General features: G+C 51.1%; 1 protein-coding gene across 3 annotated transcripts in view; it reads right to left on the bottom strand.

Annotated features, from left to right (window-relative positions):
- Positions 1–2,610: 2,610 nt before the first annotated feature.
- VRK3 (VRK serine/threonine kinase 3) overlaps positions 2,611–13,941 on the bottom strand; it is a 34,831-nt gene continuing 23,500 nt past the window's right edge. For 2 of the 3 annotated variants that reach the window (XM_034987032.1, XM_034987033.1), the window contains exons 13-15: positions 8,481–8,539; positions 5,292–5,440; positions 2,619–2,958 (exon numbers count right to left, since the gene is read on the bottom strand). In XM_034987032.1, coding sequence (XP_034842923.1) covers positions 5,292–5,440; positions 8,481–8,539 — 208 coding nt within the window. In that variant the 3' untranslated portion in view covers positions 2,619–2,958. Of the gene's footprint in view, positions 2,959–5,291; positions 5,441–8,480; positions 8,540–13,941 lie in introns of all 3 variants that reach the window. The other variant, XM_034987031.1, reaches the window with a different exon arrangement.

A 13,941-nucleotide genomic window follows, 5' to 3' on the forward strand; every position in this document is an offset into this window, starting at 1 on the left:
TTCTGGGGTCTCATCTGGAAGGGATTCTACTTGTACAAGTCTTAGAAACAAGCTTTGATCACAAGAAAAGTATTTCAGAAGTCAGGGGAAATGATTTTGTCCTTCCCAGCTGCTTACTGGGGACCTCTCTTGGAGACACACCACATACCTGCATTTACTGAAGGCTCACAGGTGTCCTGTAGTAAAAATTATTTATTTTTTTAAGATTTTTTAAAAAAGATTTTATTTATTTATTTGAGAGAGAGAGAATGAGAGAGAGAGAGAGCACATGAGAGGGGGAGGGTCAGAGGGAGAAGCAGACTCCCTGCTGAGCAGGGAGCCCGATGCGGGACTCGATCCTGGGACTCCAGGATCATGACCTGAGCCGAAGGCAGTCGCTTAACCAACTGAGCCACCCAGGCGCCCTATTTTTTTTAAGATTTTATTCATTTATTTGAGAGAGTGAGAGAGAGAAGGAGCAGAGGGAGAGGGAGAATCAGTCTCTCCACTGAGCAGGGAGCCCGATGTGGGGCTTGATCCCAGGACCCCGGGATCATGACCTGAGCCGAAGGCAGATGCTTAACCGACTGAGACACCCAGGTGACCTGTAGTAAAAGTTATTAAAAAACAAACAAACAAAAATCCCCCTCCAAAAAACCCACCACCAGCCCCTGTACCATGAACATCTGATTAACTTTGGGCCAGAGTTTCACGTGGGGGCAGAGGCAAGGTGTAGAGGACAAATGGGGTCCAGCCACCATCCACCCCTGGGCCATGTGATTCTCCTCTAATGCAGATGACAACACCCTCCTCTTGCGGAGGTCGGGGGACAAGATGCCAAGACACGCAAGGTCCAGAACCTGGGCTCTATAGACAGACAAAAGCGGGTTTGGGGGCAGAGGGAAACTGTCTAAACTCTCCCTGCTCTGCCTAGTCGTGCGATTTTCCTGCTGCCTGAGCAACACTGGGTCCCAGCTGACTTTGCTCACTCAGAGACGAGGGCAGAGGGCAGAAGACAGAGGACAGAGGGGCTGTGGGCAAGTGCACCAAATGGCAGGGGGATGGAAGGGCCAGATGTCGATACTGTGACCATCCTGTGACCTGATATGGGGCCCTGAAGGGCAGCTGACGTCCCTATTCTTGTGGACTCGTGAACAGAGAGGCTCTTTAAGCAGGAGATTTTCAGGTGGGTTTTCTCTCTCACTGAGGAACATCCCCTTCTGGAAAGTGCTGTACACATCTGCTTTCAAGTAGGAAATGATCAGTCTGCTAATCTCCCCTGCGTCCCCTGAGCAGGCAAGAATCGGGGAGAATCAGAGCAGGTTCTTCCCCGACCCGGCCTCTGACCTCCCCCATGCCAAAGTAATGGTGGATGAGGGGCGCCTGGGTGGCTCAGATGGTTAAGTGTCTGCCTTTAGCTCAGGTCATGATCCCAGGGTGCTGGGATCGAGCCCCACATTGGGCTCCCTGCTTGGCGGGGAGCCTGCTTCTCCCTCTCCCTCTACTGTTCCCCCTGCTTGTGCTATCTCGCTCTCTCTTCAAATAAATAAATAAAATCTTTAAAAAAGAAAAAGTACTGGTGGATGATTCCAGATCCTCAAGACCAAATCTGGGAGGTGAGTGTATCCCTCTGTTCTGAATCCCTTCCAGTCTAGTCACTGACCACACGCTGCTGGTTGGGCTTCCTCCAAAATCTGTCCACAGGCCCTCCCTTCCTCTAGCCATGGCCACTGCCCAGGTCTCACACTCCCAGGGAGGGGGTCGGCTGTGCTTGCTTCCTCCACCACCTCTATCCAGGCTCTCTGCAAATGCGCCTCCCCTCCCTGGGACCCTTGGTCTCCATCACAGCACTGTGCCTTCTCTCCAGCGTGTGGAGCACAACCCAAAGTTGTCTCACTTAATGCCTTCTCCTTCCACTTGACTGGAGGCTCCATTAGCTCAAGGACCTCAGTGTATCTTGTTCATTGGGATCCTCCTTGAGCAGGGAGCCCGATGTGGGGCTTGATCCTTGAGTGTCAAGATATGCCTGCTGAATATTTGTTTCATACAAAGGAGGGTAAACGTATGGAAGAGGAAGGGTACATGGATGGGAGAATGAGCAGATGGATGAAAGGATGAAAGGTGGGTGGGAGGGTGGATGATGGAAAAGTATGTGGAAGGATGGATGGGTGGATAAATGGATGGATGGATTGATATACAGATGGCTGATGACTGGATAGATAAATGGATGGCTAAATAAATGGATGGGTGGATGGCTGGAAAAATGATGGGTGGATGAATGGAAGAATGGATGGATGGATAGAAGGATGGGTGGCAAGATGGATGGATGGATGGAAGGATGGATGATGGATGGAAAGATGGGTGGGTGGATGGATGGATGAATAAATGGATGGGTAGATGGCTGGATAAATGGATGGGTAGATGGGTGGTTTGTTGGATGAACGTAAGAATGGATGGGTGGATGGATGGAAGGAAGGAAGGAAGGAAGGAAGGAAGGAAGGAAGGAAGGATGGATATCTGCATGAAACTTTGGATAGGTGGAGGAAAGGTTGAAAGGATGGACAGATGGAGAAAAAAAGAAGGTAAACTTTTCCAAAAGGAACTCCTTTTGCAGACACTCAACTCTCCAACTGCAGTGAAACAATTTATTACCAAAGGTGCCAAGAGTAGCAGGACGGGTCCCCACTGAGGGGGGTGGCTCATCCCCCACCATGAGTTTCAGGGTCTTCTCTGTCTACAACCCCAGTGGCTGGCGGGAGATGATAGCTGAAAGGACGGGACAGTCGAACGGAGGAATTCACATTGTCTGGAGCTTAACTGTGGGTTCCCTGATGCTAAGCAAGACTGATTCAAAGTGTTGCTTAAAGCAGGCATGCACATTCAAGGGATCTTTCTAGAAGCATATCTGTGATACTACGGCAGCCCTTGAGTCACATTTCTTGTTTTGTTTTTTCCATTTCAAACCTCGAGTCAAAAGTTCTGGAAGACAATAAAAATGGCTGTTAGTGTCCTATTCATTCAAGGAGCACCCATGAAACCTCTACTGTGTGACAGGCACTCTCTAGAGACAGGCAATACCACCATAAACAAGAACCTTTGCTGGGCTTACGACTTAGAAGAGGGGGTAGAGACGCTACAAATTGAACACACGCTTCCCACCAGACGGGGATGGGGCTGTGTGGAAAACCAGTAATGTGATGAGAGGGGGTGGGGAGGTGCCTCCCTGGGGCAGTCAGGGAAGGCTCAGGTCTGAGAATCAATAATGAGGAGCCAGTCATTCTAAGATGAAGGGGAAAAAAGGGAAATGGCAAGTGCAAAGGTCCTGAGGTGGGATCAAGCTTGGCCTGGTTTAGAATCTGAGGGGAGGACAGTGTGGCTGGCACAGAGTGGACTGGGAGGTGAGGGGAGGTGGGTAGGTCAGCCTCGCAGGCCAAGGCAAGGAGCTGCCATAAAACTGAGGTGGGATGATCTTCCAGTTACTCCAAGGTCACCAGGCTCTTGGAATAGCACCTCCTCATTAAGTTCCTAACTATGGCACAAACCTGCTACTGAGGGGACTTACTCAGTTTTAGACCCAAAACCACCATGATCCTGGAAGGGGCTGTTAGGTTTTTTTAGTTAGTTTTTTTTTTTAAAGATTTTATTTATTTATTTGTTAGAGGGAGAGAGAGCACAAGCAGGGGGAGGGGCAGAAGGAGAGGGAGAAGCAGACTCCTCGCGGAGCAGGGAGCTCGACACAGGACTCCATCCCAGGACCCTGGGATCATTATCTGAGCCGAAGGCAGACGCTTAACTGACTAATTAGGCCGCCCAGGTGCCCCTAAATAAAATCTTTAAAAATAAAATAAAATTTCCATTGCACCGGGCGGACAGGAAGGTGCTGCAGGACCGGCCAGCACCGACATGAAGCCTGGAGTCTCGGTCGGTAAATATGGGTGGGGTCTCTGTGCGTGTGGCCATCGAGGGGCCGGCGGGATCGCAGACACAAGCCAGACAGAGGAGACCCGCCCTCATGGAGCTCACCACCAGTAGGCGACTATGCCAAGTGACTGTGCCGCGCTCTTGGCCACCCCCAGGGAGATCCTGGGAGAAGGGGGGAGCCAGAGACGTGGGGGAGATGGACCAGGGAGGCTGGCCACTGCCTGGAGGGACAGGATAAGTGGATGAGCGCCGTGGGACAGGGTGGGGGGCAGGTGGTCTCCTGGACAGCTGTCTGCTGAGCTGGAGAGAGGCAGGGGGCAAGCTGTGTGGGTGGAGAGGGCCACGCCTCCACTTTTGGAGAGTCTCTGTGGTGGTGGCCCGCTGTGCATTGTGGGGCACTGAGTGGTGTCCCCAGCCTCCACCCACTCCATGCCAATAGCACCCTTTTCCCAGCCGTGACAACCAAAAGTGTCTCCAGACACCCCCTGGGGGCAACATGGCCTCCCTCCGAGAACCCCTGGCTTAGACAAACACTGAGCTCTGATTCCAGCCAGCCATGAAGACACAAATCACAACTCTGTGGACAGAGGGGGGCCCCGGGGAAGCTTCGCTTCAGAGTCCACGCAGCCTTGCTGGAATTAACTGGCGAGTGAACTTAGTTTATGTAGTTTTGACCTCCCCCAAATTTCTGCACACCCTCCCAGGGGCTAACGGGAGTGCAGACAGGTACACGGCTCGGACAGAGGGGGATCCAGTTCTCTTTCAAAACAAGAACCCCCTCCGCAGACACACACGCACACCCGAGTGAGGCCCGTGCACACAGGTGTTCAAGGCAACGTTGCTTGTAGAACAAGCACCCGGGAAACCAAGCAAATGCCCAGCCGCTGGTTATGAAGAGTAGCCTTCCACCCACCAGGAAATATGGTGCCGCCATAAACAAGGTCGTGGACCTTCTGTGCTGACAGGGAAGAGCTGGGTGTGGCACCGGGCACGACAAGGGGGTGGGGAGTCAACCCAAAGGAAAGCAGAGGCTGCAGATGGACGGATGGATAGAGGGATACAGAAACAGAGGGATGAAGAAAGAGAGAAAGATGGAGAGAGCGATCGCATCTTGATTCTGTTTTCCTGGCCCCGAATCCAGTCATGCCTAAAGCTTTCCCCTTGGAAGTTTCTTGCTACAAGAGCCCATCAATCCCCCTTTTCCTTAAAGCCGATTTGAGTCAGCTTCGAGCTACTTGCCATTCCCGAGGGCTGGAAGGTTCAAGAACCCTGTGGAAAAGTCCAGCATCTAACTGGGAGTTTGGCCCTGGAGTAAATGGTGTCTGGGAAGTAGGGGTGGGGGTATGGGGGGGTGGGGCTCAGACTCACGAACTCCTCCTATCAGAACCCACCTATGGAACCATGTGGACGTCCACGGGGTCGTAGGCTGACACCCACAGATCCCGCAGCGGTGCTTCTAGATTGTTCCTCAGCATGGCGTAGGGCGGCTTCTCGTCATACCCGAGGCTCATCACCACCTTCATGTACTCCTGCAGGGTCTCTGTGGTCAAGACACCCCCCACCATGAGAGAGGCCTGAGAAGGGCCCCCAACCCAGAGCCTGGGGGGCTGTGCCCAGTCTCCACCATGGTGCCCATTTGCTCAGTGCTCCCTCTGTGCCTGGAACTGCCTCAGGCACTTTGATTAAATTTTTATTTTTATTTTTTTAAATTTTTATTATTATTATTTTTTAAGATTTTATTTATTTATTTGACAGAGAGAGACATAGCGAGAGAGGGAACACAAGCAGGGGGAGTGGGAGAGGGAGAAGCAGGCTTCTCGTCGAACAGGGAGCCCGATGTGGGACTCGATCCCGGGACTCCAGGATCATGACCTGAGCCGAAGGCAGACGCTTAACGACTGAGCCACCCAGGCGCCCCCAATTTTTTTTTTAAAACATCAAACATATGTAACAATAGAGTGGCATCACCAGCACCAGTATACCCATTACCCAGTTTCAACAACTACCATCTCACAGCCAATCTCGTTCATCAATACCCCTGTCACTTCCCCCTCTGGCATTGGGGTCAAGCAAATCCCAGCTAATGATATCAGTTTCCCTATAAACAGTTAGTGTGTATTCCTGAAACAGGGGTCAGCAAGCTTTCACTGTAAAGTGCCAGAGGGTGACAGTTTGGGCTTTGTGTGTGTGGGGGGGGGGGGCGGGGTCTGTGTGGCTAGAAGTAGCCACAGATGAACGTAAGCCGGTGGGCACAGCTGTGAGTGAGGCAAGACAGGTCTGTTTATGGACGCTGCAGGCTGATTTTAGACAAGTTTCACGTACCATGAAATGTTCTTTCGATTTTTTCCCTCGGCTACTTATTTTTTTTTTAAGATTTTATTTATTTATTTGAGAGAGCGAGAGTACACACAAGCAGAAGGAGGGGTGCTGGCGCGAGTGGGAGGAGGGGCCGATGGAGAGGGAGAAGCAGACTCCCTGCTGAGTGTGGAGTCCCCCCCAGGGCTGGATCCCAGGACCCCGGGATCATGACCTGAGCCGAAGTCAGATGCTTAACCTCAGCTATTTCAAAACGTAAAGCAAACTAACCAAACAACCCTCCCCCCATTACAAAACAGGCGGTGGCCCCAGAGATACAGTTTAAAAGGGCTACTTTAAAAGAGAGAAATAAAGGTCCTTTTGGGTTTTTTTCCCCTAAATAAATACAATACCATCATCACAGTTTAAAAAGTGCCAATTATGATACTAATAACAATAGTCAATAATAGCTTGCACTTGGGGACTGCCTATCGCAGGCTGGGCTCTCAGCTAGAAAGTACATTTCATTAGGGTTGCAGCAGAAGCCAAGGCAGCGCCCGAGTGCTCAGGGCAACTTGGGAGGTAGGGGCCATTATGGGCCCCATTTTACTCAGTGGGGAGGCTGAGGCTCAGAGGGGCATTTACCCAATGAAAGTCCCCTGGCCGGTAGCGCAGAGCGGGGTGGTGGTGGGGTGCAGAATGTTCTCCTCCCCGCACACCCAATGACCAGCTTGGCTTAGAATGGCTGAGCCTCAGGGAACTAACCCAGGGGCTCATTCCTCATGGCCCAAGAACCCAGGGCTGGAGGGGAAAGTGACTTGAGCAGAGTCATGATCTGAACCCAGGATTTCAGGTAACTAATGAGCCCTTACTGAGCTAGAAGGGACAAACTACCCATTTCTGTCTTTCCGCCTCGTGTTTAGAGAGCAATGTGGAAGTTCTACAAAAGGGACACTAGGGAAAAAAAAAAAACAACAGTCTAAATCTCCAGTCATGGGGATTGGCTTTAAGAATGATGGTTTTGGGGCGCCTGGGTGGCTCAGTTGGTTAGGTGTCTGCCTTCAGCTCAGGGCATGATCCCGGGGTCCTGGGATCGAGTCCCGCATGGGGCTCCCTGCTCGGCGGGGAGTCTGCTTGTCCTTCTCCCTCTGTCTGCCGCTCCCCCTGCCTATGCTCTCTCTCTCTCTGTGTCCAATAAATAAATAAAATCTTTAAAAAAAATGATGGTTTAGCCAAATCATGGATATTGTGTGGCTATTAAAAAAAAAAAAAAGGTTGCAGTGGATCTAGGAGTAAGAACGCAGAAAAGCCAGTGTCGATTAATGAAAACAAGATGTTGACCAAAATGTATGTAAGGCGAGCCTATTTTCATTTTTAAAAATAGTAGTTCTGCGGGGCGCTCCGTTGGTTAAGCGTCTGCCTTCGGCTCAGGTCATGATCCTGGGATCCTGGGATGGAGTCCCGCATCGGGCTCCCTGCTTGGCAGGGAGTCTGCTTCTCCCTCTCCCTCTGCTGCTCCCTCCTGCTCATGCCCCCCACCTTCTCTCAAATAAATAAATAAAATCTTAAAAAAAATAGTTTTGTAAAAACAACGGTTCTGTAAGACAAAGCCAGGTGTGCGCGTATTTATCTGTGTTTGCTTCATACATTAAGGAAGCCCCGGCAGGAGCTTGCAGAGGTGCAGCCCCTCCCATCTCTGCCCTGTGTCCCTTTGCAATGTCTGCTGCTTCTCCCATCACGGGGTGGAGCTACTTGGCCACCTCTGGAGTCTGGGATGGCCTTGTGACTTGTTTGAACGTGGCAGAGTGATGCTCTGGGCCTCTTCTGCTCTGCAGCGTCCCCTCACGTCCTCTTGGACAGCTGCCCTGACAGAGCTTTGAGGAGAAGCCCGGAGCTGAGGCCTCCCAGACCTGCCAGTGACAAGCTAGCTTCAATGGCCAGACAGGAGAGAGGAGCACTGAACAAGCCCGCCCTGGTCGAGCCGCCGAATGGTGGCATCAGTGTGCATTCCCCTGCCTTGTGGCACCAGGAGAAGAATCACCTGGCAGAACCTGGCCCGTATTGCCATCCCAAAGAAATTTTCGTAGAGAAATACAATATTGTGTGTGGCTGTGTGTGTGTGTGTGTTGTTCTTCAGAGACACTTCTGGATTTTGGGGGGAAGATTTTGGTTTTTCTAGAAGGGGCACAGATGCACATGCAATTTGGAGAGGCAACGCCAGGATGGACCCAAGCCACCCGTCCCCACCACAGCCCCCAACTGTTCTGTCCCCCTGCAGGACATACCTGAGGGACAGGTCCAACGACTGCACCGTCCCACGAGGGTCTCCGGGTTGTCAAGAAACCTGACAGGACAGAGGTGCATGCAAGAGGTCTTTTAGGGAAGGGAGAGAAAACTTTTAAAGCAGAATGTCTAGCAGATGTACCAGAGACTCCTGTTACTTGTGGTAGTTATGCCCTGTAGTGGGGCTGCCAACACCCAGTCAGTGAATGCTTTTAGGGGAAACATAGCATCAGGTTCCTGCGGGGTTATGGTTACAATGTTTTCCTTGTGACTTCAACTGATCCCGACTTAACTTTGTCTTATGTGTGTTTGTGTTTAAAGATACCTTGCTTGGGACGCCTGGGTGGCTCAGTTGGTTGGGCGACTGCCTTCGGCTCAGGTCATGATCCTGGAGTCCCGGGATCGAGTCCCGCATCGGGCTCCCTGCTAGGCGGGGAGTCTGCTTCTCCCTCTGACCCTCCCCCCTCTCATGTGCACGCTCTCTCTCTCATTCTCTCTCTCTCAAATAAATAAATAAAATCTTTAAAAAAAAATAAAGATACCTTGCTTAATATATTGTTGATTTATTCACATTGAACTCATAGCCAGCAGCACTATATCTCGTGCCTGAAGGATGCCCACCTAACACACCCATTTTCTCTGTAAGGCACATCCCAGCCTGCTTACACTTTAGGAACACTAGACAGCTCTTCAGCACCATGTGTGGGACCATTTTATTTTTTTTTAATTATTTTTTAAAAGATTTTTATTTATTTATTTAACAGAGATAGAGAGAGAGCACAAGTAGGCAGAGCGGCAGACAGAGGGAGAGGGAGAAGCAGGCTCTCCGCCGAGCAGGGAGCCCGATGTAGGGCTCGATCCCAGGACCCTGGGATCATCACCTGAGCCTAAGGCAGACGCTTAACCGACTGACCCACTCAGGCGCCCTGTGGGACCATTTTAAACAGCGAAATCGCCAACCACTAATGAAAAGCACAGAAATCTGGCATTAAACGGACCACATAAAGGACCCTTATTTATAGGGTGAGATTCAAAATGAGAAGGCAGAGCATCACCTTTTTTGACCTCGGCTGGGATTGCGTGCATCAGAGAACTCAAAATTTTCTCTACTCTGCGTGTGTCTGAGAATGATCTGGAAAGCACTGTGAGTACCGAATCTGCAGTTACAAATACCTTTCGGTGAACAGGCAAATTCACAAATACGGAACTTGTGAATCATGAGGATTGACTATCTTCCTCTTTATAAACGCACACATGTATTTGTACACACACACACACGCGTGCGCAAAACCTCTTGGACCACTCAAGAAAAAACAGAAATTCATCTACTTCCTTCGTTCCGTCCTCACAGTCCCAGCCCACTGTGTCTTCTCTGGCCTGGACCACCAGCTTGGCTCCCCACTATCCACACAGTGCTTGGGTGCTGTCCGTGTCTCCCCCAGCCACAGCCCAGAAGTCCCTAAGCTCCACCCTCCTGCTCCCTGATCCTCTCTGTCCCATCCCCTCTCTGTCCACTTCAGTCCTCATCCTCTCTCCCTAGACCTCAGCCTCCTCCCCAGCTTCCCGTGCATCCCCCACATGGCGCTAGAGTTTCTATGCCGAGAACTGACTCTGCCCCTTCCTGCTCACAGCCCTCAGGGGACTCCCCAGTGCCCTGGGGGAAAACCCCTAGCATGCAGTGCTGCCAGTTCCTCTGGCCTTGTCTCTCTGATATCCTCCTTTCATCTCATGCTCCGGTCACACCAAACCCTCTCAGGTCCCCTAACTAGGTCCAGCATCCACCCACGTCTCTTGGCCTTGGCACATCACATACTGTTCCCTCTGCCCTGGACAGTCTTCCCCCATCTTGGCCCCCAGCAGGTGGCTCCTCTCTCTTCTGGACACTGCTCAAGGGCTGGTCACCTAGAAGCCTCCCCATAACCCCTCCAGACAGAGAAAGAGATCCTTCCCGGGTGCCTGGGCACTGTGTGCATAGTCCCCGGATGCCCTAAGGCAATTGTCAAAGACACAGGAAGGGCCATGCAGGTCTGACCCTCATCTCTCCCGGCAGCCTCAGGATATGTGTGGCAAATGGCTGAGTGATGGCACCAAAGAGCTGTGCCTCTCGAATGCTTTAAATTGCACGAGTAACTCTACCACTGGCTGTTGGTGTCTGTGGAACCTCCCTGCCAAACCTGCAGCCTTAAGAGCGGGGACCAAATCCCACCAGCACCTGGGCTTTCGCAGAGGGGATTTGCACACCAGAAAGCCTCAGAGAACCAAAATGTCTCTCCTGTTTCTTTTATTCATTCATTCCATTGCAAACTAGAATGTACAAAAAATGAAAAAATGTTGAATGAATGGAAAAAGGCCATGCACACCAGGAGGAAGCCCTAGAGGACAAGTTAGGGTTCCAGAAAATGTGCATGTAGCAACATCGCCCCCTCCTAGTCTTTTGTGTTAGTGCACTCGAGGCTGGGTGCGGTGTCTATAAGGAGCTCATCACCACCATCCCCATCCCCCTGTGGAGCATCTTGATGTTTCTGACCTTCCCTCTGCGGTTGTGATTGGGATCTGGGGCTCAGGGAATGAACTGTTATCTTAAATCATCTATTTTAAAATTATTACTAGGACCTATCTTATTTACTCTGCACTAATTTGGTGAGCGCAGAGCCTCTTAGGAAAGCACATCCCACTCACTGATGATCTCTCTTGAAGTGGAAAGCGGCAAAGATGTGAAAAGGGGGATAGGGCTGTTCTTAGGAATCAGAGGAAGCAGTGGATGGAGGATTCAACCCAGTGAAGCCTCGATGGGTGATTTCACCGATGACAAGTGGTGCCCTCCGCTGATTCACATCTGGGTCTTCAGCATTTCCCAGCACAAGGACTGGCACATAAATGTCCTCGGGAAACAGGCTCTGGATGAATGAGTAGTTCATGTATGTGCTATCCTATCTGCGTAGACATCTTGCCTCCCTTGCCTGTCTGGGAAAGCCCTCTGCTCTGTACACACTGGGTCAGGCATCTCTTGGGTAAAGGCACCCAGTGGCCTGAGGCCAGGTGATCTGCCTCCACTCTGCTCCCACGATGCTCCTGGGGCTGCCTCCACCCTCACAGGCAGCACCTGCTTCCTGCCCAGGCGTGTCCTCCCAGCCTGGGAACTCCCCAAGGCCGGGGCTGCGTCTGCCTGACCCGTGGGTCCACATGGAAGCCTGGGCTGGTGAATGAAGGCTCACGCATGCTTTCCTTGTTCATTCATTCTGCAACTATTTCGTGAGCACCCACCATGTGCCAAGTGCTGTGCTGTGAGCACTACAGTGAGGGGGAGAGCTGATGCAGTCCCTGCCCGCACAGAAATTTGGCTGAAGGTGGCACTGTGGAGGGGTCTCTACCTGCTGTCCACTGTCACTTCTCCCCTTTAAGGGCACAATCCCAAGGGTCAGCAGCCCCAGGCCAGAGATGTTTCCTAGCTCCCACTGCAGCTTGGGGTGGCCATGTGACCAAGAGACGCATGTCATTCCCAGTCCTGCCCTTCCAAAGCAACAAGAGATGGGGGCGGCAAAGCTAGCCCCACAGGAGGATATACGCATGTTGAAGGGGCCAAGGCTCTGTTCCCGAGAGGGAAGTAAACATCTACCTCGTCTGAGCCACCGTGGTTTAGGATCTCCTTGTAAGAGCAGTTCAGCTTTGTCCTTAACACAACAGAAGTGCGGGAAGGAGCTGTTCACAGGCTTCCGGCACATTTAATGCTTTAGCAGTTGGGCCATACGCTCCTACTGCCACAGTTACCAATTCTCTGACTCCTTCTCACCTGGCCTCGTTTCAAAAATGGAGAGCTACTGGAAAACTAGAAAGGAAGTGCAAAAATAAATTCTGAGAAAATAGGGCAATGGGCTCATGTTGTGGTGGGTTCTGAGGCTGGCTTCTGAGGCAGAGGTTGCTTGTGGAAGCCTGGGAGCCCAGGGCCTCTCTCTGTGTGTCTCTTCCTCCTTCTGCAGGTCAAGGGCATATCAGCGCCAAAGTGAGACATCCTCCTTGCCTCACTGCCCTTCTGGAGGCGACTCACCTGTCACCATTGCCGTGAGACCTGCCCTGGCCATTAAATCTAAAGGAGTGGTGCGTGCCCACACCCTGACAGTCCCCCTGGTGGGTACCCAGGGCTCTGGCCCGACGGTCTCAACCAGTCTGGCCTGTGACATGCTCTGTGTTTCACTCGTTGTCTCTTTACTGTCTGTCACCTCCACTAGGATAGGAGTTCCCAGAGGGTATTTGTCTCAGTTATTCCCGTGACCACAGGGACTAGACCATGGTGTGGTGCATAATAAGTGCTCAATAAGTATCTGATGAGTGAAGGAAGGCTGCATCTGAGCGCCATCAATCCATCTGTGATAAGCCTCCCACACGGCTACGAGGTGAAAGAGGCTTCTCTGGAGTCGAATGGCCTGGCTGTGAGTCTAAGCACCTCTCCTTAGTGGTTGTGTGACCTGGGCTGATTCCCTGAGCTCTCTGTGCCTCAGTCATAAGAGCATTTACCTCAGAATTGTTCTGAGGATGACACAGGAAGCACTGGGCACAGTGCCTGGCACAGACAAGTGTATGATAAACGCTGGCCTCGAATAGGTCATTACGAGCAGGCCAGTGTGATGGGGGCAGATCCCTTCTTCTGAGCACCACAGGCAGGAAACCTGACGCCCTCCCTTGGGGAGTGATTGAGCAGAAATCTGAAGGAGGAGGAGATTCAGGGCATGGTACCATTTGTGCCAACCAAATACACACCCAACAGCAACATCACGGATTTTTCAAGATCCAGATACATCCAAACAAACAAATCCAGGAGCAGTATTTGGAGGCAGTGAACTAGCAACTTAGCTAAAATTAGAAAATACAGCACTAAGTGAAAGAAAGCGAGAAACAGAATGAAATTTAGAACTCAGTACTATTTATGCAAATTAAATACACTCATCATAGATTGTTGAAGGTCACAGACACGTCTATACAACTCATTGAAAAGCAGGAATCAGAAGCAGTAAACTCAATGCACGTGTAATGATGTGGCTAAAGTTGAAGAACATGGTGCTGAGTGAAAAATGCCAGAAACAAATGACATTTAGAGCAGAATAGTATTTATGCAGGTCAAACACACATAGTGCCACCACCACCACGCGAGTTAAGGATACAGATACACTTAAGCAAATGTATTAGTAGAACATATGTTAAGTATGTTTGAGTGGGTGTCCATGGTTGAGAGAAGATGGTGGGGGGTTATAAAAGGGAAAAATAGAACGAGAGAGAGGCTCAGCATGAACCAGCGGCACGGCACACAGAGAACTGAGAAGCACGAGGCATGAGGGACTCGATGCCATTCCCTGGAGTTTTCCCTCTTCCCACCAGGCACACTTTCCCTGGATAATCCCATTCTCTCCCAGGGCTTCTGCTGACAACTCCTGAGATAGCAATGAGGTCTGAGTCTCTGTTTAGACTTCA

Source organism: Mirounga leonina, unplaced genomic scaffold (genome assembly GCF_011800145.1).
Source record: "Mirounga leonina isolate KUSES-001 unplaced genomic scaffold, KU_Mleo_1.0 Mir_376, whole genome shotgun sequence".
Taxonomy (NCBI): Eukaryota; Metazoa; Chordata; class Mammalia; order Carnivora; family Phocidae; genus Mirounga; species Mirounga leonina.